The 25,703-nt window shown below is 39.7% G+C and overlaps 1 protein-coding gene across 5 annotated transcripts in view; it reads right to left on the reverse strand.

Moving 5' to 3' along the window:
* Positions 1-775: 775 nt before the first annotated feature.
* Positions 776-25,703, reverse strand: part of CCSER2 (coiled-coil serine rich protein 2) — a 253,366-nt gene continuing 228,438 nt past the window's right edge. For 2 of the 5 annotated variants that reach the window (XM_069753193.1, XM_069753194.1), the window contains one exon: positions 4,160-6,076. In XM_069753193.1, the coding sequence (XP_069609294.1) occupies positions 5,033-6,076 (1,044 nt within the window). In that variant the 3' untranslated portion in view covers positions 4,160-5,032. Of the gene's footprint in view, positions 6,077-14,685; positions 14,726-23,718; positions 23,804-25,703 lie in introns of all 5 variants that reach the window. The other 3 variants (XM_069753195.1, XM_069753197.1, XM_069753196.1) reach the window with 3 other exon arrangements.

The raw sequence follows: 25,703 nt of genomic DNA on the forward strand, positions 1-25,703 counted from the left end.
GTAACCAATAACTACACTAAACAATTCAGTAGTAGGAAATATAAGTGAGCAAAAAAATGTTTGATACAATTTAGGCACATATTTTATTGTACTACAAACTGTAGCATAAACGATGGAGTTTAAAAGAGGAAAGCTCAAACGTGGCCAAACGTTCTGAGATTGACAAAAATTTTGGTTTATGCAAAAGTTTCTGAGTGTTTTTAGACCTTTAGTAGGATGTTTTCATGATTACTGAAGTACAATTAGTCTTTCGTAAGAAACACAATAAGGCCACGTTCTCACATTCAGTAGTTTGTTAGTATTTTACATCAGTATTAATGTAATAAATGATAGTGGAGACGCATCCATATTCATAACCTTAATGAGCGGTACCACGTGACTGCTCAGCACAGGAGAGTCGCCGATGCCGGGTCAACGGACATGCAGCGACGGAGGGTATGATCTTTTCTGTTAGCCGGCGGCTGCAGCTGCCACTGTGCCACAGCCACCGGCTCCCCCCTCCCCTCCCTGTGTTCTGGACTATGACTCGTGTATAAGCTGAGGGGGGCGTTTTCAGCACAAAAATTGCGCTGAAAATCTCGGCTTATACACGAGTATATACGGTAATTGCAATATTTTTCGGGGAGAAGTACGTTATTTTCTGGGACAATCTCAAGGGTGCCAACACTTTCGGCCAAGACTGTGTGTGTAAATATATATAACGAAATAGGGAAGATTGTATCTTTAAGTGTAGAGGCTCCATTACATATCGAGTAGATAAAAAAGTTAGGCAAACTTGTTACAAAGATGCGATATTTATTTTTCTTTTTAAAGACAATTTAGACACAGCAATTATAAAACAGGTACATTTTTATTATTATTTGTACATGGAAAGAAAGCCAAACAACAGGAGGCAAGTTGATAATTTTAGGCACAACTCCAAGCAGTAAAGCTCATTTAAAGTGCATATAGTCCCCCACCCAATTACATTAATTATTCGCTCTTTTACACATTACAGTAGTTATTTCCTTTCCTTATTAAAGATATTGCACAAAATATTATACAAGAGAATTGGGTCAGTAAATTATAAAGTAGCCTATTAGCTCATTAATGGATTACGTCTAGACTAACTTACTGTAAACACTTGTTAGAGCTGGGTCACAAAGGATGACATCAGAGTGAGCAAAATGTGACAAATGGTTAACAAAAAAAGCATAATACAGATTCCACTAAATGAAGGCACTCGAGCTTATAACATTTTTCTTTCCCATGCCTTTTCTCTTTAGTTACACATTAATGTCAGTAAAACATTCTAATTTTGGTAGATGCGCCAAGAATCTAAAATGTATAGGTGCCTCCCTACGGTTGGCAAATTTGTGGAAACTAGGAACAGGCATAGTGTTCTGCTGGGAGACAGGAATGACTGCAGTTGAGCAGCTCAACTTACAGACAATTTTGACAGTGCCTGTGTCTCCACAAAATTAAAACCTTGTACTGTTTCTACAAAATAGCGATTCATGATACTGGACAGTTTAGCAAATGTTACAGACTTTAAAATCCTTTATTTTGCTTATGTTGCTGTAGGGTTGTAATGACGTACAGTCATCCAGCTGGGTCTTTCCTCCTGATCTCAGACAAGGTGCAATAGTAAAGGTTGATTCCTCATGGAAGAATAACAGGGCCATAGGTCTATGCCTAGAAAAGCAGCTTAAGATGCCGAAATACACACATCTCAAGGTATGTGTGTATCGATAAGGTTTGATATACACATTTTTTTCAATTCTACTGAAGGTCTCTTGCGAGAGCCTACGTAACTGCTGGTCACTTGAGAGCCATCTGGTGGGAATAAAACAAGTTGTAATGTATAGAAAAGTAGCCACCTTGTGCTAAAAACTGTATGAATATGGCAACCCAGGTAAATAATCTACCAAATGAAGAAATGTAAGATGGTGAAGTGGTTAAACTGGCCTTCTGAAAAAACATAGAATATATTTACCATATATTTTTAAATATACTATTTTTACAATAACTAGGAAGAAATAAATCTAAATTTAAAGGGTTATAATGGCTCTACTTTCTACTGCATGGGGAGGTGAGTGGGGGGACAGTGACGTCAAATACACCGATAACTGCTCGACGTTTGCGCAACCGTTAATTCTTTTTTTTTTTACACCTGTTCTACGTCTACTGATACCTATTAGCATGGATGCGCAATCAGCGTGTATTGTGCATCTGACCCATTGACAGGTATCAGTTGAAGTGATGTCACCAGCCCCACTCACTTTTGTGTCAGGAGTTGGGGAAGGTGACATCACCCCCGAGCAGGAATAACCATTTAAAGAGAATTACACTTCAAAATAATGACTAAATGTGGATCAGAACTTTGATAATTTCATGGACAAAAGGAAAACATTTACAATACAAAATGGGGAGCTACCTCAGCACCTAGCGCAAAAAATGACCAAAGTAACCTAATAATAATAAAACTTCTCAATTACTGGCCATACAGTGTGAAGCAAGATACTGTAAAAACGTAGCAGCAAATCTCTAACTTCTTCAAAAACCCGGCAAAAAATACAACCGTTCTTAGAATTAAGTAATAATCCCAGATACACCATAGTAATATAAGGTTAAAGCGAATCTTGTCAGTAAAATCCATCCTCCTAAGCCGTCCACATGGGCATGCAGGTCATAGGAAGCTGAATAACATGATATCTTGACATCTGAGATCCGATGTCTTATTCAAGAGAAATCCATGTTTTACCTAATAAGTAAATGAGCTGTTAAGATCCATGGTTGGGGCATTGTTTTCAATGAGAATCTACCTCCAGAGCTTATTTTAAAAGAAAACGGGGTGTTATGAGTGTGAGACATTTCATCAATGACAGTCTGAGCTCCAGATTGACAGGACTCAAACAGGGAACGCCTCCTTTCATTTCAAAAAAGCTCTGGAAGGAGAGTCATGTCGAGATCAGGGTCCCGCCCTTAGATTTTAACAGTCCATTTACATGTTAAAATTTTATTTCTCTGGAATATGATATCGGATCGCAGATATCAAGGCATCATTTTATTCAGCTTCCTATGACCTACATGATCATATACACGGCTTAGGAGGGTTGTTCCTACTGACAGATTCCCTTTAATCGAAGACACATCAGGATCATTAAAAGTACATACAAGTCGATATGGATTGGTCAAGCCAACTTAGCCTACTTCAGTGGAAAATTACTAATAAGGATTGATTTAGGAATGTCTATAACATATTAGGGGCCCCTACTGGTATTTTACCCATTAGTGGAGGTGAGACTAAGAGTAAGTTGGTGATATTGTCACTTTCAGTGCACTTGGCACTAGATGAAGTGAATGACATAAGGAACTGTTGAGAAACCAAATAGTCTGATCAATCATACAATGCTACAATGATTTTCTTTAAAATTAATCTAAAACTTGTTAGTTCCTTGAGATTTTTGGTCCAAAATCTTGTGCTGATCAATTTAATATTTTTCTTTTTTAGCTTGCATAGCCATGTAAATAAATTCTGTCTGCCTACAGCTGCCAATACAGGGAACATAGAGGTTCTAAATTGTACTCAATAATATAGTATTATGCGGTCCCCACTAATGTGTTGGCTCCAAGAAGCTAAAACGGCATCATGTATCCTTTTAGCAAATAAAAATAAATAAAAAAATTAAACAGCACCAAAAGTTGGATCTAAGAGTGTCACGATATTGAAAAGAGGACAATCACTCCAGTGTTACACTTTAACACTTTATATGTAGAAGCCGTTAACTAAGAATACATAACCATAAACCCATTGTGGCCTTCAACTTTTCCCAGCTGATCTCCTTTTGTTATTGTACGAATATACCACCATTTTGTATTTTATGTCATGATAATCTTAGTCTTAGAGACAGGTCATTATCATGATATAGAGTATAGAACCAAAAGAAAAATTATAGAGTTGCAAATCATTTAGTAAACGCACAGACGTTCTCTTGAATAGTACTTTTTTGTACTGCATGGTCAAACCCAAAAATGCTCGATATAGTTTTGATGCTTTGTTTGTGCGACACACATGGTTTTTCTTAACTTTCTCCACATTATCTGATAGTATACTTGCAGTCATTCAATTCTAAGTTGTGCTAATGGCAAGGTTTATTTTTTTTTTTATTTTGTATTTAAATGTAACTGGGCTAGTTCTCTTGATAATATTAGAATAAAAGAAAACCCTCCCTTAGTAAATTTTTGCCATTTCAGTCGATACATTTAATAACAAAAATACATTTTCCAGCCTAACTGAACTGAAAAGCCTAGTTCATTGTACTGTGCATGTGCAGGAACATTGCCAATATACAGACTCGTGTACAGTAGATCGATCATGTATAAATACTTCTTATTATTCAGTTGTAAAAAAAAACCAAAAAAAATAGAAGGGCAATGTGCAAAAAGATAACCTTAATGCAATAAATATTCTTTATACTCTCAAATAATTAGATAAATAAGTTACATACTTGCATAGCACTTGAAAAGGTAAAAGAATGTACAACGGACAAAAAACTGTACATTACTAATAAATATATGATATACTGTTATAATGTAGACTTTAGTACCCGGGCAGTTGAAATATGCAAGAAAGGTTTTAACAGTTGAAATGTGGTTAATGAGAGACCAAACTAGGCTAATAAAGTATTAACTATAAAGAGTGGGTTATTGGGGCATAACTAAATGTGTCTTAGAAAATCCGAGAAAAATTAGACAGAGAGATCTGCAAAAAAGTAGGAAAATCATTATAAAAAAAATCATTATTTGATCCAGTTAGGAGGGAACACAACTTTACAACAAATGGAATACTATCCTTATGTTGAAAGTAAAATAACTTAAAAAATCAACCACAATATGGGGTTAGTTATCATTTCTACATTGATAGATGCGCATTAAAGCAGTACAACAAAAACTTTATATGAACAGAGGAACAGTTTATTATTCCTTGAAGAAACTTAAACGTATGTGTTTTTTTTTATGTATCTATCTCGTATATATGAATTTTATTTCATTAATGTGCCTTTGGTTGAGGGAGACGTGATTGTCTCTTTTGGACTAAGCTTTCAACATTTTCTTGCGGACTCTCTCTTTTATTGCTTAGTGGTCTGGTTACAACTGCAGGTGGAAATTTTACTGGAGATTTTGGAGGTTCACTTGATGCATCAACCTTGGAAGTGTTTGGTTTCTTAAGTTTACTTGGAGGTTTGAGCATAGACCCTTTGCGAATCAATTTGCTCATTGGTTTTGAGGATTCTGATCCAGGAGGTTGTATTTCGCTCGGCAAGGTTACTTCAGATGACAGTTTGCCATTACTGACTGACGGTGGCGAGTTGTGACTTAACGGCTTTGTGCATGACATTGTAATAAGTGACTGGGAGTGAACAACAGAACATAAAGAATCCACACTGCTTAAGATGGAATTTGAAGGTATGTGCTTAGGAGGCTGATGTGATGAACAATTGTTCAGTGTCGGCTGAATTTTCTGTACTATAGTTTGGGAATCAATTGACGACCGGGCCGAAGGAGGACTTGAAGGTATTGAGAATATTTGTGACTCTTTTGAGGACGGGTTTGACAAGACAGAGTTGGTAACGCCTTTCTGTGCCAAGGCATTGTGAATTTTGGGTCTGGGGAGCTTTAACGTTTTTGACTTGGGGATCTCTCCAGGCAATGCTGTAGCAGAGTTTACATTAGTTTTTGACATTACGTTTTTCTTGGCTTCAACTGGAGAAGGTGCTAGAAGATCTGGAGCTTCTTGTGGTCTTATATTTTTGTTATTATCAAGCTGTTCAGGATTCTTACTACCTGCTTCTTTAACATGTTCAGGATTGTCATCTACATCATTGATCTTCAACCGCATACTCAAAAGGTCACTCAGTTCTCTTTCAGGAATTTCAGTTACACTTCCAGTATCTCCTTTTTGATTGTAAGAAGCTGGATGCTGGGTGGTGTCTTTAGGTATACTTTGGAGCTCTGCAGGTGGAAGGGCTATTAGTTTTCCCGAAGTGTGGTCTGTAGAATTGGGGATGTTGATGGAACACTGTAATATTTGAGGCTGCAAAAAAAAAAAAAAAAAAAAAAAAAAATCAGCATACTATCTTTTAAGCATACAATAGATTTAGAATATATAAAATAAAGACCGACAGTTCAATTTCTTAAATCATTACTTTTACAGTATATAAGTGCAAAACACACAACTCCAGCAGCATCACATGCATGAAAAAAATTCAAAAATTAAAAGTTCAATAGTATAAAATTGTCAAGATAAAAATCTCTTTATACATAAAAATGCATGCCAATAGGAAATTCATGCACTTCACATTGAAGATTGTCCATTAAAAAATGCAGTCCATTGGAATTAGATACACTAACAGGGAAAACTACACAAGAAAAAAAATCTACGGTATATAAGAAAGGATAGAATAGGCGTTGTTGCTAAGTGCCCCTAAAATGCTTGGAGGCTACAGGGCAACAATAAAAATATGAATCTCTATGATGGTACTACCTATGTACACAAAATCATTGACTGGTTAAGTAAATAACAATAGCACTTAGAGAATGAGATACATTAGACAACAATTGAACACAATTTTTGAAGTCGATATCTTGGAGAAAAATAACAATGGGCATGTGCTGATAAGCAGCTTAGACAAGAGACAAATTGTGATGGTTGGCTGAGGGGGTCAAAGCACCTCCAAAACAGCAAGGTTTGTAGATGGGAGGGGGTGAGAGATGATGTTTTGGTTACAATCTCCCTGGTATATAGTGGTTATTACAAACCACAAAAGTAGTCCAAAGAAGGACTTTAGGAATGACAAGAGAATCAAGGGTGCCCAGGCCTCCATGATGTGTGTGGGAGGTGAAAGTTAGACCTTTGCTTCAGATCCCGCAGATGAGCTAATGTACCAAAAAATGCTGGTGCTGACAGTATTGCTACAGACCAAACCTAGTGACCATTCTGATCCCTGCACACAGCCAAAAGAGTCTACAATGCAAGTTCTCATGCAAGGTCTGTGCATTGTTTACTTGGGGACGAAGGGATATTCAGTATGAGGCTGTGGGCAATGTTCTACTGGAAAAAGGTGTCCTGACTTAAGTGGATGTGACTTTATCCCTTAAATGGGTTATAAGGGACCATTTTATTGTTTTCATATGGACCTAAAAAACTTACAGGCAGGTAGTTAACTAACTGCCTGTTGTGGCCAGCGCTGATCTCTGCGCTATTAACCCCTTACTGCCATTGGACGGGATAAGTACATCCAATGGCAGTACCCCAGCTTTTATGTGGGCTACGGCGGTGAGCCTGCATCAAAGCTGGGACATGTCAGCTGTTTTGAACAGCTGACATTTGCCCGCAATAAGCGCGGGTGGAATCGCGATTCACCCGTGCCTAGTAACTAGTTAAATGCCGCTGTGGGCGGCGCTCATAGAAATGCAGTAATTCTGCTACGTAAAGGAGATGCACAGATCGCCTCTATGTAGCAGAGCCGATCAAGTTGTGGCAGCTTCTAGCCATGGAGGCTATTGAAGCATGCCAAAACGTAAAGAAAAATAGTTTTAAAACTGTTAAAAAGATATAAAAACTTTAAATCACCCCCCTTTTGCAAAATAAAACAATAAAAAAAAAAAAATCAAACATACACATATTTGGTATCGCCGAGTTCAGAATCACCCAATCAGTAAAAACAATGGATTAACCTGATCGCTAAACGATGAAGCGAGAAAAAAAGTCAAAATTACGTTTTTTGGTCACCACGACATTGCGGTAAAATGCAATAACGGGCGATCAAAAGATTGTATCTGCACAAAGGTGAAATCATTACAAAACGTGAGATCGGCACATAAAAAATAAGCCCTCACCCAACCGGAGATCACGAAAAATGGAGACACTACAGGTATCGGAAAATAGCACAATTTATTTTAAGCAAAGTTTGGAATTTTGTTTCACCACTTAGATTAAAAAAAACCTAGACAAGTTTGGTGTCTGTGAACTCGTAATGACCGGGAGAATCATAATGGCAGGTCAGTTTTAGCATTTACTGCACCTAGCAAAAAAGCCAATCAAAAACTAAGTGTGGGATTGCACTTTTTTTGCAATTTCACCGCACTTGGAATTTTTTTTCTGTTTTCCAGTACATGACATGGTAAAAGCAATGGTGTCGTTCAAAAGTAAAACTCGTCCCGCAAACAACAAGCCCTCACATGGCCATATTGACGGAAAAATAAAAAAGTTATGGCTCTGGGAAGGAGGGGAGCGAAAAACAAAAACGCAAAAAGCTCCGGGGTTAAAGTAGTCCTACGGCTTCTAGTGATGTCACAATGACAGAGCAGGTATTTATATTACACTCTGCTCTGCTGAGAAGGGATGACTGCTGATGTCATGCTGACTGACAGCTGGATCCCCACTGCCTAACTGCGGGGAGCCGGCTGTCAACACGTATGACATAGGCAGTCACCTCTTGTCGACAGAGCAGTCCACAAGATGAAAAGCTGCTTTGCTGAGGTGAGGAGCTATCTGTGAATGCTTTGAGCAAGCAGAGACCATTAGCAACTACCTGCCTGTAAGTTCTTAGCCTAAGGGTACCGTCACACAGTGGCACTTTGATCGCTAGGACGGCACGATCCGTGACGTTCCAGCGATATCGTTACGATCTCGCTGTGTCTGACACGCTACTGCGATCAGGGACCCCGCTGAGAATCGTACGTCGTAGCAGATCGTTTGAAACTTTATTTCGTCGCTGGATCTCCCGCTGACATCGCTGAATCGGCGTCTGTGACGCCGATTCAGCGATATCTTCACTGGTAACCAGGGTAAACATCGGGTTACTAAGCGCAGGGCCGCGCTTAGTAACCCGATGTTTACCCTGGTTACCAGCGTAAACGTAAAAAAACAAACACTACATAGTTACCTTCCGTGTCTGTCCTCCGGCGCTGTGCTTCTCTGCACTGACTGTGAGCACAGCGGCCGGAAAGCAGAGCGGTTATGTCACCGCTCTGCTTTCCGGCTGGCCGGCGCTCACAGCCAGTACAGAGAAGCACAGCGCCGGAGGACAGACACGGAAGGTAAGTATGTAGTGTTTGTTTTTTTACGTTTACGCTGGTAACCAGGGTAAACATCGGGTTACTAAGCACGGCCCTGCGCTTAGTAACCCGATGTTTACCCTGGTTACCAGGGGACTTCGGGATCGTTGGTCGCTGGAGAGCTGTCTGTGTGACAGCTCTCCAGCGACCAAACAGCGACGCTGCAGCGATCGACATCGTTGTCGTATTGCTGCAGCGTCGTTTCAGTGTGACGGTACCCTAATAGTTACAGATAACCACTTTATCACCTACGTAAACATTTCTCCAATACTCTCTTTTGTAATAGGCTTCTTGTAGGATAATGCACCTTGTCATGCTGCAAACATTTTTCAGGATTGATAAAGGAGTTAAAGGCACTCATTTTGTCTGCAAATCTCCCACATTTTTCATCTGATAAAGCATCTCTGGGATATGCTAAGGAATAAGTCAGATCTATGCATTAGATAGGACATTGCTATTTTGTTGGCATGAGCAAGACCTTGCACAATATTAGGCAGGTGATCTTAGATGTAAAACCATGTGTTAAATATAAAACAGTATGTGTAGGCTTTTCACCATCTAGTTTGCAAGAAATATAGGCACCAGCAGAGTACTTCAACTAATGAGACCTCTCTGTTCATATTAAAAAATATCTAATTACGATTATGTGGTCAATAGATTTCATCTGTTAACCACATCTGATACATTTCATTTGAAATCAGCAAAACTTCATTACTCTAACTGGCCATCCGCTAACGAAAATATCGCCCTTTACGTAAGGGAAATCTGGGGTCAGCAAGTAGCAATACTCACTATAAACACACACTGAACACATACCAGCTTTTATCATTACACCTAAACAGGTTAGCACATTTTCAGTACAAAAGTTACGTTAACCTCATGCTAAGAAATATATGATAAAGCTATGAATTCATGTTAAAGATATATTGACTATTTACTAACATACAGTAGGAAATACTGGTTCATTGATAATGCTGCTATTGCTTTGTTTGACATTATCTACACCAGTAACTAAACAAAGGTTCCCACTGGCCACACTCTTGACCATGACCTTGAAGTCATTATGTTTCATGTGCCTATTTGGAGCTAAACTCCAACAATAACCCTATTTATATGATATTTGGTTGTGCTGGACAATGGCCTTATGGGTTTGACTTAAGCCAAAAACCAAAATTGCTAAAAAAGGAACTATTTAATAAAGAATGATACAAAAATAAGTGTCCTATTTGTCACAAAAGAGCACGCAAAAAATAAAATAGTTAAAAACATACGACATTCTTATATTGAAGAATAATCATGGAACTCAGTAGATTAGATCAGTAAATAATACCTTTATGAAACAAATTCTACAACCAAAAATATAACTGAAAAAGTTTAAAAAAACAAACAAAAATAACGGTTTGGCAGTGAAGGATGCAGAATTAGGCATACACCACAATAAATACAAATTGAAGGGAAATTCCAGGGAGAGAAAAGTAACCAAGGAAAATCGTAAGCCCATTATCACCCATCCCAGTTGCAAGTCAAGTGTATGGAAGATATCATAGTACTCACCGCTGGTTGGAAGCAGAGTTGACCTACAATCTTCTGGTGCCTTCACATCAATACCAGAAGCTACTCCACATCACTCTCCTTCCAGGCTGAGATGCTTAGTCACAGCTCCTGGAGCATGGCTTGATTCAAGCTCATTATTGAAGCCTGCCCCTGTCTGAACGCCATCACAGACCCTCCACTCCACTGGTATGATGTGTGCTCTTACACAACAAGCCAGTAAGTAGTGAACACGTGTCTTTCCCTGCATATGAATATGCAGAGCATAGCAGTAAAATCACGGTTGACTGCTTCGCTCTGCACACCAAACACTTCCTGGGCTTGGCTTTTTCAGTTCAACTGCTATTTCTGCAGAGCTCAGTAGTCAGGCTGGCTTTGTGATCAGCTGCTGAGCTCTGGACATTTAAATTCAATGTGCAGAGCGTAGCAGGCTGTGACAAAGTCAGATTCACTGCTAAGTTATGCATATTCCTATACAGGGACAGACATAAGTAATACAAACTGGTGAACTGCACGTACAAGCATACAACACATCACTGTTGTGCACGGATGGTAACTGCTCCGTGATGATGTCCTTCAGGGAAGCAAGCTTGAATAATTAGATTGAATCAAACCATGCCCTGGGAGCTGTGACTCCACATCCCAGGCAGAAGGGAGAGTGATGAGGAAAAGCTTCTCTGACGTGATGTCACTAGAACATTTTATGACTACTCAGCTTCCGGACAAAAAAAACATCAACTTGCAGCTTGGATGGTTTCATTCTCCCTAGATGAATTCAATTTAGAAAATATTTGGTCTCCCTGGAGTACCCCCTTAAACATAGTAAATAATGTAGTGCGCTAAATAATAACAGCTCACAATCTGCCACAGTCGCCACACAATGTTTCCAAGCCAATTTGTCCAAGTATCAGGACCAGGACAGTAAAGGTGCTCCATGGGACACAACTGCATGGCTCAACGTGGTGTGGGAAGGGTTAAACAACCTCTCCTTATGCAGTGTTGCTGGTTGCGTTACATGCAGGGTAGCCTGAGAGTGCATTGAAGGCTGCCAAACCTCTCCTTTTGAAGTATGAACTATATTTGTTATTTGATAGTTTGTTGGAGAGCAGGAGATGGGTTATCTTGGGTGGGAGTAAAAGAGGTAGCATTCCTAGAAGGTAACAAAACTCCCAGCCCTTTCTGTAGCACTGAAGAGTAGATCTAGACAAGAACAAGGCACCAGCAAGGCGGGATTACGTCAGGTAAGTAGCAGGGTTTTAAATTTGGATTATCAAAGTATTATGGCATCCTGACAGGGAGCAATGCTGGCGGGTCACAATAAAGAACATGAACGTAGTCTTGATGTGTTTTCTAAAGATCTCTAGCTGAGTTGGTGCAAATCGATCTGCAGGACACTATCCATGCCAGTGATCTGTGGCTGCTGGATGGGAGCCGTGAGGACAGCATCCTACATGCAGCAATCACAGCTCTTGATTATTTGGCCTGGCATGACATTATCGTTGTGGCGTGATGCACATGTGACACCACACCAGGCTGGCTAATCAAAAGGAGAACTGCAGATGCCATCAGATAACAGGCGTCTCTTAGGATTCATGTCCAGCTACAAAAGATTCCTGACTTGGATGATGTGTATCAATGGATACGGTAACTCCTTTAACACAGCGTAAGCCATTAAATCATGTCCAGTTAGGTGTCTAGTTCAGTTTTCTTCATCATGACGTGTTGCTGCATTCTGGCGTGCCTGTCAAGTCAGAAATTGCTATATCTGTAGCAAATAGTTATTCTTTGCAAGTTAATTGTTACATTATTTTCCACTAAACTTATGCATGAATTCTAGTGTATTTAACGTCTCTGCTTGTAGTGAATCCTTCATTGTATGACAGATGCAGGATTCGTTACAGCTACCAAAGGAATTGAAAAGAGGAAGGCATCTGTATGTTCATCACATGACTAGGATAGGTTTTTAGTCACTAGAAGAATTATACCGAATAGTTGTTGAAAAGATTTTTAGGAATTTATACCGACAGCTCACATCACAATAAACATCACAACACCTAAGTTTACAGGGTTTTGAAATCCATCTACACAATTACTCCACCCCAAGTTTTCCAGAACTTGGAATCTTTATCAAGAAAAATAAACTACTAATTCAGATTTACACAACTCCAAGCTAAAGGGAAACGGTCATGCCCCTGGATATTATTAACCTGCAGATAGAGGGTTAATCTGCCGGTTAATTGTGCTATAATTCTGCCTGCACACCTTACTGAAAGCACAGCTACCAGGAGAAAACCAGCTTTCTTCCTCCTGGGAGCCATCAGCTTTCAGTCATAGAGGCACGGCCGGCACAGCTTCAGTCACTGCTCAGGACACAGTGAGCGATGGCTGAAAGCAAAGCTGGGTATTGACTGACAGCTCACTGTGCAGTGCATCTGGGCACAGCAAGCTGCCACTCAGTGTCGGGTATACATACAGCTGCGGCTTACTGTATCATCACTGCTGTGTGTTCTGAGCAGAGGCTGAGGCTGTCTACAACTCTGTGACTGAAAGCCAGCGGCTCCCGGGAAGAATAAAGCATGTTTACTCCTGGTAGCCTCGCATGTAGTAAAGCAGCTGTGTAGTTTTGTAATGCGATTAATCTGTAGTATAACAGCCTTTGGGGACATGATGGGATCCCTTTAAAGAAAATTTTGAGCTGAGAGAAGTGTAAAGAAAAACAATTTTGTTGGACTGTAGCCAAGATTTTGCTCGTTTGCTGGTGTGTTTGGGGTCATTGTCTTGTTGAAACCTCCATTTCATGGGCATATCCTCTTCAGCGTAAAGCAACATGACCTCTTCAAGTATTTTAATACATACAAACTGGTCCATGATCCCCGGTGTACGGTAAATAGGCCACCACCATAGTAAGAGAAACATGACCATATCATGATGCTTGCACAGCCATGCTTCACTGTCTTCAGAGTGTACTGTGGCTTGAATGCAGAGTTTTGGGATCGTCTGATAAGCTGTCTGTGGCCCTTGGACCCAAAAAAGAGCAATTTTACTTTCATCAGTCCACAAAATGTTTCTCCATTTCTCTTTAGGCCAGTTTATGTGTTCTTTGGAAAATTGTATCTGCTTCAAAACATGTCTTTTTCTTCCACAGTGGGACTTTGCGGGGACTTCTTGCTAAGAGATTAGCTTCACACAGGCGTCTTCTGTCACAGTCCTCACAGGTAACTTGAGACTGTCTTTGATCATCCTGGAGCTGATTATTGGTTGAGCCTTTGCCATTCTGGCTATTCTTCCATCTATTTGAATGATAGTCTTCCGTTTTCTTCCACGTCTCTCTGGTTTGGCTTTCCATTATAAAGCAATGGAGAACATTTTAGCTGATCACCCAATCATTGTCTGCACTTCTTTATAAGTTTTACCCTCTCCAATCAACTTTTGAAGCGAAGTACGCTGTTCTTCTGAACAATGTTTCGAATGACCCTTAATTGTCAGGCTTTCAAGGAGAAATGCATGTGCAACATGTCCTGGCTTCACCCTTAAATAAAGGCCACCTGAATCACACATGTTTCTTCACAGAATAATTTATCTCACTAATTGATCTCCGCACTGCTATTATTTTGAATACCCCCTTTCAATTAATTATTCTAATACACAGACTCAAAAACATGCAGATCATGAATGCGGAGTTTGTTGGTTTTCCTATAATCTACGGCACCAACTGGTAAATTGTTTGACATGTGGTAATATAATTTATATCAAAAATCTGGTTAGTCATATTGGACTGCTATTATTTTGAACGCTACTGTACACTCTGGTGGTCTAACAAGACCAAATGACGTATGAGAAAATTGGAACATATTTAATGGTCAATAAATATATGTGTCCATCCAAAGTTTACCGAATAACGTAATAAAAGACTAGAACAAACATAAAATTGGCACCGTTGCATGCAACATGCAGGAAATACGGAATCAACATGGTGATGTCATTATATAGGGGTAGGTAGTACATGGGTAGAAATCGGAAATTGTACTATACCACGCTTTATCAGAGAAGTAATGGACTAACTCCTCAACTCCTTTCCATTGGGAAGTGTGAAAGCAGCGACAGGGAGACAAGGACAAATGGCATCAGAGAAGAACATAGAGCAGAGACCATTTCAGACAGCAACAATGCAGAAATTCCTCTATTCAAATCTATCACACTGCTTTATCTTTTGTATGTTCCTAAGGGAAATCACAGCAGAGGACTGCTGGAAGAATAACATGTGTAACAAAAGTGCCACTAAACCTAAAGCGCTATCTATCCTTTGAAGAAAAGTCCTAAACTGTTTACTTGAACTGCAAAGGGAGAAAAAATATAGGTCATAAAGAACATCTAATTGTTTATGCAATAATCAAAGCTAGGAGCTCTCCCAAAGTGGCGCACACAAGTTCAATAGCACAAAACGGGTTCTAATTAAACATAAATCCACGTTTTCAAATTGTTTGGCAGGAAAATATGGCCCTTGAGCACTGAACAAACCCACTAACATTACACTTCTAACAGGCAGCGAAGTATCACAGAAGTAGACTTCTGTAAAGTAGGAGAATTCTCTCGAACAGTGAGGAATCACTTTCTGGCAATTTAGTTGAGAATATGAAGTTGTCAATGTAAATTCTGACGTTTAGCACTAGGCTAGCTAGACCATCTGAACATATCCGCTTGTGATGAAACAATGTACATAGTGCGTTTATAGGCAAGTCCTGTGGGCAGAGATGAAGCAAGACTCAACTTTGCCCCACACAAGACCTCAGTGTACTGCCCTAGCTCTAAATCTAAATGTCCTGGCCAAAACAAAATGGGAAGTTGGCACCCAGATGTCTCCATGTAAAAGTCTGCCCTATGGGTATCATACTTAAACATATCAGACATAACCAGCCTGTTATGGAGGAAATGTAAAAAATGTAAAAAAAAACTGTCTTGCTCCAAAAATGTAATTACGGTAAATATCTTGTAAAAATCTTTGCGCTCCCCTGATTCCGCAGCTTTTTGCTGCTTAGCGCTGAGTCACTCTGTTGTTGAGATATTCACATCTGTTTGCTCTGGAGTGCATTATGTGAAATCTCTTGGCGTTTGTTCAGTCTTCCTTCACCCTTCCCTCCTAGATGCTGCCAATCACAGTCTGGTAGCCTCTGAGACTTCTAGATCAGATGCCGAGCTGTGACAGTGAGTGAGGGATGAAAGCGAATGCCCCAGAGAAGCCTGTAAAGAAACAACCAGTTGGAATACAAGCAGAGATTTCACATACTGCATTCCAGATGCAACAAATGTGAGTATCTCTACAGTGGAGTGATGCAGCATAAAATGGAAACAAGCAGCAGAATTAGAGGAGCTCAGGGGTTTTTAGACTGTACTTAACTTTTTTTGAGCAAGTGACAGGTCCTCTTTAAAGGGGTTTTCCATTATTATTTTTTTATCATTATTCCATAAGTTTGTGTTATATAAAAATCTTAAAATCAGCCTTACTTTCCCTCTTGCCCTTGGTACTTGATGGCATAGTAGCAGTGGTGACATCATGACTACAATACTTGGAGGCTGCCACCAATTACTGGGCTCCAAAGGCTCGAGCAATCTTGGCATAACCGCTGAGCCCAGTGATTATCAAAGAGGCATGTATAAAAAAACCGGGGTGTATTATCAAGAGCCAGGTAGTAATGTAGGGACAGGGTGTAAGGCTGCTGTTATTTTAAAATAGACCAAGAGCATATGGAATAAAGCAAATAGAAAACGCCTTTAATAAAATCTATAAAGTACTTCTCAATATAATTTAATTATTAAGTTCAAATTTTATTTTAAAGGAAATCTTTCAGCAGGTGCTTGCTAAGTAATTTGAGAACACAATAATGTAGGGGCAGAGCACCTGACTCCAACAATGTATAACTTACCAGGCTGTGTTTTGATGTTTCAGTGTTTTATCAACAAGATTATCAATAGGAGACTAGGTCTCACATGCCTCCTAGTCCAACCACACCCTTACCACTGATTAGCAGCCATCTACACTATACAGTGTATACAGGAAACTGCCAATTAGTGGTGTGGGCGAGTTACATAGGGCTCGGCATTCCAAGCTCTGCTAGATCTGAAGCAAAGAAAACGGTGATTCTAACACACCTAAAGCACCCAAACAACTAAGTGATATAATGTTGCAATTAGGGTGCCTGTCCCTACAGCATGCTGCTGTCAGATTACATAGCAAAACCTGCTGACAGATTCCTTTTAATGAGACCTCATAAAATCAGAATTCTTGTAAAATATAAAAATTTGGAAAAATCATTATTACGGTAGTTTTATGGTGAAATTAGTTCCAGAGGAAAGCTTATGACATGACAGATAACGTGACAGATGACGTGACAGAAGCCTACAGGGTCAGTTTTTTGTCTGATGGCTGGCATTAGTTTTGCCTCTCTAGGTCTCTGATATGGATAGAGGAATGCTACATGTAATGAAATGGTGAACACAAAGTGCAGCTAATTTTCTTTTATCTCTGTATAACACAGACATTTTATGAAGCATAAATATGGCCAAGGCGGCAGAGCCCTAGATGCCAACCAAAAGTCAAAATAAAGGATGATTAGGTTTTTCAATTACATTTCTACTATAAGGCTATGTGCACACGAAGCAGAATTTGTGCGGATCCGCAGCGGATTTTTCCGTGCAGAAACGCTGCAGTTCCGCACTGTGATTTACAGTACAATGTAAATCAATTGGAAAAAAAAAGCTGTGCTAATGGTGCGGAAAACTCCGCATGAAATCTGCTGCGGAACAAAAGAAGTAGCATGCTACTTCTTTTGTGCGGAACTGCAGTGTTTCTGACCCCTTCCATTATAGAAATCAGCAGGGGTAAACACCACAGAAAATCCGCATCAATAATGCACAAAATCCGTGGCAAATCCGCACCGGCGGTTTCTGCCAGGAGATACGGATTTTGTGTGGAAAATTCTGCACCCCAATCTGCAACGTGTGCACAAAGTCTAACGCTAGGATTTAATATGTAACCAAAGAAGAATTCCACATGTAATTAAAGGGACTGTCCAGGATGAAACAAAAAGATAACCCCAAACTTTATTTTTAACAAAAAAAAACCCTGATCTTTCATCCCTTCTCTCCTGCAAGCGCTGCTTTCAGCCGAGCAGGACAGAAGGGATGAAATCCGGCTTCAGCACCACACGCAGGGGACAGCGCTTAACTGTAGCGCTGTTTCTCCTGCGGCGGTATGTGCACACGGAGGAGAGTGCACACTGTTCTCCGTGTGCACGTGCGCGGGACGCTTTGCGGACCGTGCTGCCGGAGAAAAGCGGACATGTCTCCGTGTTTTCAACGCGGACACACGGTCCATGAAAACACGGAGACGTGTGCATAGACCCATTGATTTGAATGGGTCTACGTGTGTCAGTGTCTCCGGTACGTGAGAAAACTGTCAGTACACGTACCGGAGCCACTGACGTGTGAAACCGGCCTTAAGTGGTGCGTTAATGCTTTTTATTATTATTATTATTATTTAACCCTTTCTCTGCCCTTGGCCACATTTACAAAATTACTGGAAACCTTTTTAAAGTTTGAAAACTTTTTGTTGCCTTTTAATTTGCAACTTTATAGAGAAATTCTGAAAAAGAAAAAAATTAATTGAAACTGGCATGATTAACTATTTGAAACATAATGAGAATATAGCTCTGCTCTTTATATTCATGTCCCTGTTACATGTGGAATACAAAGGATCCCTCTAATTGCTATTCCTTTGTGTAATTTGAAGGGTTCATCTACCTGCCTATTATATATAGAATATTAAGGATTCCTTTACCTCCTCGGTATGGCTGGAATTAGAAGCGTTTGTTTAATGAAAGCATATCTCTACATGTTCTATTGCTCAGAAATAGTTGACATCAGGCTGCTGATGAAAGTGATATTCTCGGGATTGCTGTATAAGAGAATGCACGGGCAGTTTATTGCTGCATGCGGCCAGGAAGGTATTGTCAGAGATTGTTTATCTTTCTCAGGATATGGGAAATGGAGGATATTTATTTTTGTGGCCAATAAGAGTGTGATGACAGATCAACAGCAAAATACCATCTAGGCAGGGGTTTAGATTATAAATCTCCGCAAGAAGGATTCATCTCCTTCAAATGTTTGCAGGAAGGGAAGGCTCACATAAAAGGACCATACTAAACTCATACCTTCTATATAAGGGAGAATGATTATTTCCTAACTGAGCAATAAAAGCAAAATAGGTTTTGCTTTTAAAATCCAGAATGTTATAGAATATTTGTATATGAAAATGCTCCATTTATCAATACGTTCATGATCCAGTATTCATTTGTTATGGATGTTATATATTAGTTCAGGTCCCCATCCTTCATGTGATGGCAAATAGCTAGGATATCCTATTTCTTTATGCTCAGTGGGGGCAGATGTTGAGGACCTTTCCAAATTCTAGGCATCTAGGGATAGTTTAAGGTTTTATATAAGACTATTTTTTTTCTTTTCCTATGTGCCTAAAAATTAACAGGCAGGTAGTTGGTAACTACCTGCCTGTTCTACAACTACAGGCATTGTCAGGTTGGAACTGTTACACTTATTAAAATGATACCTGGGATGAAGAAATCCATCCTGTGGTTCTTGTGTAATCAGTGTTTTCAGTTAATAAGATGCCTGCCTGTTCTACAACTACAGGCATTGTCAGGTTAGAACTGTTACACTTATTAAAATGATAACTGGGATGAAGAAATCCATCCTGTGGTTCTTGTGTAATCAGTGTTTTCAGTTAATGAGATGCCCGTGCTCCAGGGCCGACTGTAGGCAGAGTCTTATCTTTCTGCTCTCGGGAAGAGAAACCAAAAAGAGACCTGCCCACAGGCCGCCCCGAAGCAGAAACATGTTCCTCATCATAGAGACTGAGAGAGACAGACTGTTTGTGCTTCTGGGCGGCCTGTGGGCAGGTCTCTTTTTGGTTTCTCTTCCCGAGAGCAGAAAGATAAGACTCTGCCTACAGTCCTGCCCTGGAGCACGGGCATCTCATTAACTGAAAACGTCTAACACTAATTACACAAGAACCACAAGACGGATTTCTTCACCTCAGGTATCATTTTAATCAGTGTAACATGACAATGCCTGTAGTTTATTGGCAGAATTCTGACAGATTCGCTTTAAGCACTGTGTCCCTTCACTGCTGAACAATCCCTTTAATTTATTTTATGTTCTAGATGTTGGATTTTCATCAATCATATAGTGATTGCATATCGCTAGGATACGCTATCAGTTTATAATTTAGGAATATTCCTTTAAAACTAACCCATCAAGATTATATTTTACATTCTATGTACTAATAGTACATAGAATGTAAAATATAATCTTGATGGGTTAATTTTTTTAACAGTTAATAAAATATATAGGTGTTAAGAGTTGGCTTTCTACCACATTGATAACACTCGTATACAGTGATTTTGGTGCCAAACCAACAATCATAATTATATTAAGTTCACATTGCCGATTAAGAATATAACTTCGGTTTTGCCAGATTGGCTCTAGTTTCTGAGATATTTAATAGTTAATTAAATACTGTAGATTTCTGGCTCAAAAAATATGCTTATATAGCATTGTAAGACTACAAATTAAAATACAAAATGATTATATGGGATATTTAATTACCTAAGACACTGTTAAAGAGTTAAAAAACCAAAAGCTATTGCATTTGTCATTACACAGAATTTGCTTCAGGGGAATACATTATTTTCACGGATGAATTATCTCAAAAACTAGAACCAATTCAGCAAAAGTAGTGGGATTTTTTTTTTTTTTAATTCAGCAGCCTCCAAATACCCTAAAACCAATAAAAAAAACCCTAGGCACCTGAAAACTTTTTTTTGGGGTAGACCTGTGTAATTCATATGTAGTTATCAATGGTCACTTTGAAGCAACAATACGAATACATTGAGGGTATGTGCACACGCTGCGGATTCCCATCGGATTGGCCGCAGAAGTTCTCCATGTACAGTACCATGTAAACCTATGGAAAACAAAATCTGCAGTGCACATGCTGCGGGAAAAATGCTTCGGTGGATCCCAGGGGGTGAGTATATAACTATTTTTTATTTTAATTATTTTTTTAACAGGGATATGGTGCCCAAAATACTACGTGGGCTGTGTTAGATACCGCGTGGCTGCTATATACTATATAGGCAGTGTTATATACTATGTGGGCTGTGTTATGTACTGCGTGGGCAGTGCTATATATTACGTGCCCACTATTATATACTGCGTGGGCAGTGTTATATACTACGTGGCTATATACTGCGTGGGCTGTGCTATATATTACGTGGCCAGTGTCATATACTGCGTGGCCTGTGTTATATACTACGTCCCCTGTGTTATATACTGCGTGACTGCTATATACTGCGTGGCTGCTATATACTGCGTGGGCTGTGTTATATAGAACATGGCTGTGTTATATACTGCGTGGTCACTGTTATATATTGCGTGGCCTGTATTAACGCATCGGGTATTCTACAATATGTATGTATATAGCAGCCGAATCCTACAAGACACTGTAATAATGTGAGAGCCTTGCAAATAAAAGATTCTAGTTTCTTGGAATTCATACTTTGTAAACTAGAAAGTTCATTAGAACACTTCAAAACACTGAGAAAATGTGTTCTAGGAATCAAATTATTATTTAAGGCTTCAATATCATGCTAATGTGCGGAGTTTATTGCCTTATTGCTGGCCTTCTTTTGAATGCACGTTTCGTCTAAGTGGCAATTCTTTTTAAATTTCCCAGCGGTGAATTGCTAATTTGTTTTTCAACATTTCAACCTGGACTGGGACTTTTAATGATCTCGCTGTATAATATATGTTTATCTCAATTTGTGTTTGGTATATAAGTGTCCTCAAGGGACTCGGTAAGCAACAGCTATTAAACCTCAAATCCTCATCACAAACCTGGAGGTGGGTAAATCAATTCTAGGACTACAGTCTGTTAGTCTATCACAAGCCATTTTTACAGATACATATCTACTTACCTTTCCGACATGAAAACTCACACTGCTTGGAGGATACAATACAGAACATTGTAGAGCACAAAATTCAGGCATGCCATTAACACGTAAAAAAGCTGTTAGCAAAAGCCAAGGGTGACACATGCTCCAGATGTTACCGTACAATAATATGGAGTCAGTACAGGGAAAATAAGCCATTCCATTCATCAACCTTTCATTAGTGCTCTTCCTTTTAAGGGGCCATGGGCAGATTACAACAATGGCCTGAAGAAGACATCAAGATGCGGCAAAGTGTAAATATCACAGCAACCATTCATCTTCTTAAGGGAGTGGGCCAACTACTTGCTATTTTTACAAATGTGCTGTAGAATAGCATAAGTGCACCTTACTAACTAATACTATTATAAGCAGTTCAGCCCCGATGTTGTATAACACTGCGCACAGCACAGGAAACAACACGTGCACTGAGAGATGGGTCTTGTCATAAGTGCCTCCATCAGTGGCATAGTGACTATATCAGGCATGTTATCATATAGAGTTTCTCAACTACATCTGTACTGTACCGCTCCATGGCTTTTCTGTGTGTAGAGAAGATTAGCACTACTGAAGCTTTTCAGATACTATCCAGACACATTACCTACATCCCGATGTGAACAAGTTAAAATATACGAACAATGGGACCAATCAAAGCAATGATACTTAAGTACCAACTAAGTGGATTTATAGTCCTGCAATTCAGAGGCTATTTCTAATATTCTTATTAATTTATATTAGGGGGCATGTTATTTTTTTGTAATTCACTTCATAACCTTTTTTTTAGGGGAAGCTTCAAGTTCACCATTGATTGGCTGACATAGGTTCCAAAAATAGGGTCTGCTGCATCTGTATTATAAGCTACATGGCTGCACTATTCTTTATGAGGGCACAATACTTTAAAGAAAAGAATCTGTTTACATAGGACAATGTGCTGCTGAGAATGATTACAATTTGGGCAAAGCAAAAAAGATCGGCAGCCTGTTACCAGCACATGATTATCAGGAAACAGGCGTTCTTAGGATCCTCTTGTCCACAATAATTGTGCACAATAGTGATGGACTCCTCTCATCACAGTTTTTATCCTCTTAATATATTGCAGTCATCATATTATATAGCACTTTATACTTACAATTGCTCTTTTTGCCTTTCTACCCAGATAATTCTTCTCTTTTCCATCAGGAAAAGAGACAGGTCTATGACCTGTAGTAATTAAAAACGGACTACCTAAATCCTTTTAAGCTCTATGTAGAAACAGAAAGTAAAATTTTCCTGCGTGACTCATGAGTCACCGCAAAAGTCCCTGGTGGGGGGAGTGGAGCAGCTGGGTCAGGAGCTGAAGAGGGGGATGATAAATGCAGGGACAAGAGACTTCCTGTTTCCACATAAAGTGGAGAAAAGAGAATAATTAATTGGGTAGGAAGGCAAAATGAGCAATTGTAAGTACACTGTGCTTTATAATATGATGATTGCAATATATTATGAGGATAAAACTTTGATGGGAAGAGTGCTTTTTTAACATGCTTGGAGGCCTACTGTACACCTGTACGTGGCAAACAAATAAAGCTCAATCTCGTATAAAAAATACTATGCAACTATGTAATATACATTTTTGTGTTGGAACCTCACCATTTTAAGATCTGTACTTGGTAGCAGTGAACAGATAAATTCATGGACACTAATTAAGGTTTATTCTAACGAGTCTGAAAATTTAAGCTAATATTGCTGCAAGCATGTGCTAGGTCACATTGTCATATTACAGGCCCCAGAAAGGGAAGAGCAATATTAGGAAATGGCTCAGATGGTCTTGGCAAGTGATGGGTAATACTGCTCTGTAAAGGTATACGCATTGTTTTAGCTTGAGTCAATAAAGCATTTTTGTTAGAACCAACTGGTGTGCATCTTTTTCCATTTGGGCAGGGATGCTAGTGAGGACAGGTGCATGCACAATATTTAATAGGCAGATGTTTAGGGTCAGGAGGGATGAGTGAGGGGAGCACAGACTCACTCTGTCTGCGGTGCGGTGGACCAGTCCGAGGACTTCCCTGGTATGGGCCCTGCCAGGGACAGAAGGAGGGAGCAGAATACCCACTCTGTGCAGAAAAAAAAAAAGAGGGGAAATTGGATAATAAAAGTAGGAAAGGGGGGAGGAAAAAGCGTCACGAAAGCCAAAATACAGAGTACCGGTTTATAATTCACTTAATAGAGCAATGTTTTAACCAGAACATAACACTTACTGAAGAAATATAACAATAGTAGAAGATTAATTCTAGGCAAGAATTATGATGCACAACAATTGTAAAGTTTAAAAGGCAACATAGAAGCATCATAAAGTATTCAGCTGTACAAGCAATCACAGGAATAACCAAAGCTCTGCTCACCCCGAACTTCTGGGTTCCATTTCTACATACCACCTTGTAAGAACATTTTATGTGCAAACCCCTAGAATTAATTAAAAAATAATTGTCTATGTCTTCTGTTTTTTTAAAACCCGAAGGAAAACTCAAGCATTTATTAGGAGATAATGTATCAAACTTCTTCCCTGGAGGAGTGTAGATGTTACCCAGGACCTGTAGAGCGCTCATGAATGGCTTTAGCCTGGGGAGCCCACTATACAAAAAGTAGTCTAAACAAGTGCTTCTCAAACAGGGAGACTAGCCTCACCAGTGACACTGTAGTTAGATGATAGTGAGGCGTAGCTGGTGAGGCATAGACGTTGAAAGATATTTATCACGTTAGTATGTTGTTCCACTATAAATCGTGAGGCTCAGACATCAACTTGGTTTGTTAAGGCCCATGAACCACCAGTGAATTCCTGTGGAGCTCAAGTTTTCCAAGCTGTAACATGTGTTCTCCAGAAGTCAAAGATGACAGCGGATTTGATAAAAAACATAGCTTTTATTTCATCCATCCATAAAAAAAAGATTGCAATATCTCGGCCAAAATGGCCTTTGTCTTTTCTTTGCTTGAAAAAAAGCTATTTTGGCTGAAACATAGCAAAGTGTTTTCTTTTATGTCAAGTCTCAATTATCTTGATCTGTGTAATGAGGCCCCGACAGAAAAAGTTGGAGAAGCCCTTGTCTTTAACAATCTGATAGAAGATTTCAAGCACTTATTTGAGTTATAGAGCATTTGTTCATAAATATATTTAAAACTAGATATGTTTAGGAATGTAGTATAAGCGGTGTTGTGAAGTTATTAAATTGCTTTAATTACCGTATTTTTCTGACCGTAAGAAGCACTTTTTTTCCTCCAAATTTGGGAGGAAAGTGTGGGTGCGTCTTAGGGTACGGATGTAGCATGTGAGGAGGGGGGCAGCAGTGAGTGATCCCACTTCAGGATGTCCCCAGCTGCCCAGAATCAGTGCTGGGGAAACCATGCGGTCCCGATGATTAAGTGCAGTGAATATTCATTAGCTACTCCCCGCCCACCTATCAGCTGAGTGGTGAGCAGGGAAAGGCAAATGAATACTGCACTTAAGCAGGGACACACATGGCTTCCCCAGCGCTGATTCCTGCAGCAGCTGGGGAGATCCGTGTGCCCAGGGGAGAGGAGGCAGCAGCAGGGTCCGGGGGAGAGGAGATTGCTGTACCTTCCTGGGCTGGAGCTGAGTGCTGTGCAGTGTGCACAAGGAGGACCTGTGATGATGTCAGAAGTGGGCGGGCTGGAGCATCACATGGCAGCACAGAGCCCTCCCTCTTCCTGACATCATCACAGGTCCTTCAGACTCCAACACTAGAATCTGCTGGCTTGCATTACCTGTGCTGTGGAAAGTCAACAAGAGGGAGGGCTTTTACCTCACCACAGTGTGGCTGGCTGCCACAATTAAGAGGTTAGTCTTTCCAAAACACAATAAAGCACTCTGCCACTTCTTTAGTGAACTATAACTCCCAGCATGTCTTAGGATCTGCAGGACATGCTGGGAGTTATAGTTCTCCCATTGGATTTTAAAGCAGCACTCCAGTGTTATTTTGCAGTGCTGGAGTGATGCTT

Source organism: Ranitomeya imitator, chromosome 2 (assembly GCF_032444005.1).
Source record: "Ranitomeya imitator isolate aRanImi1 chromosome 2, aRanImi1.pri, whole genome shotgun sequence".
Taxonomy (NCBI): Eukaryota; Metazoa; Chordata; class Amphibia; order Anura; family Dendrobatidae; genus Ranitomeya; species Ranitomeya imitator.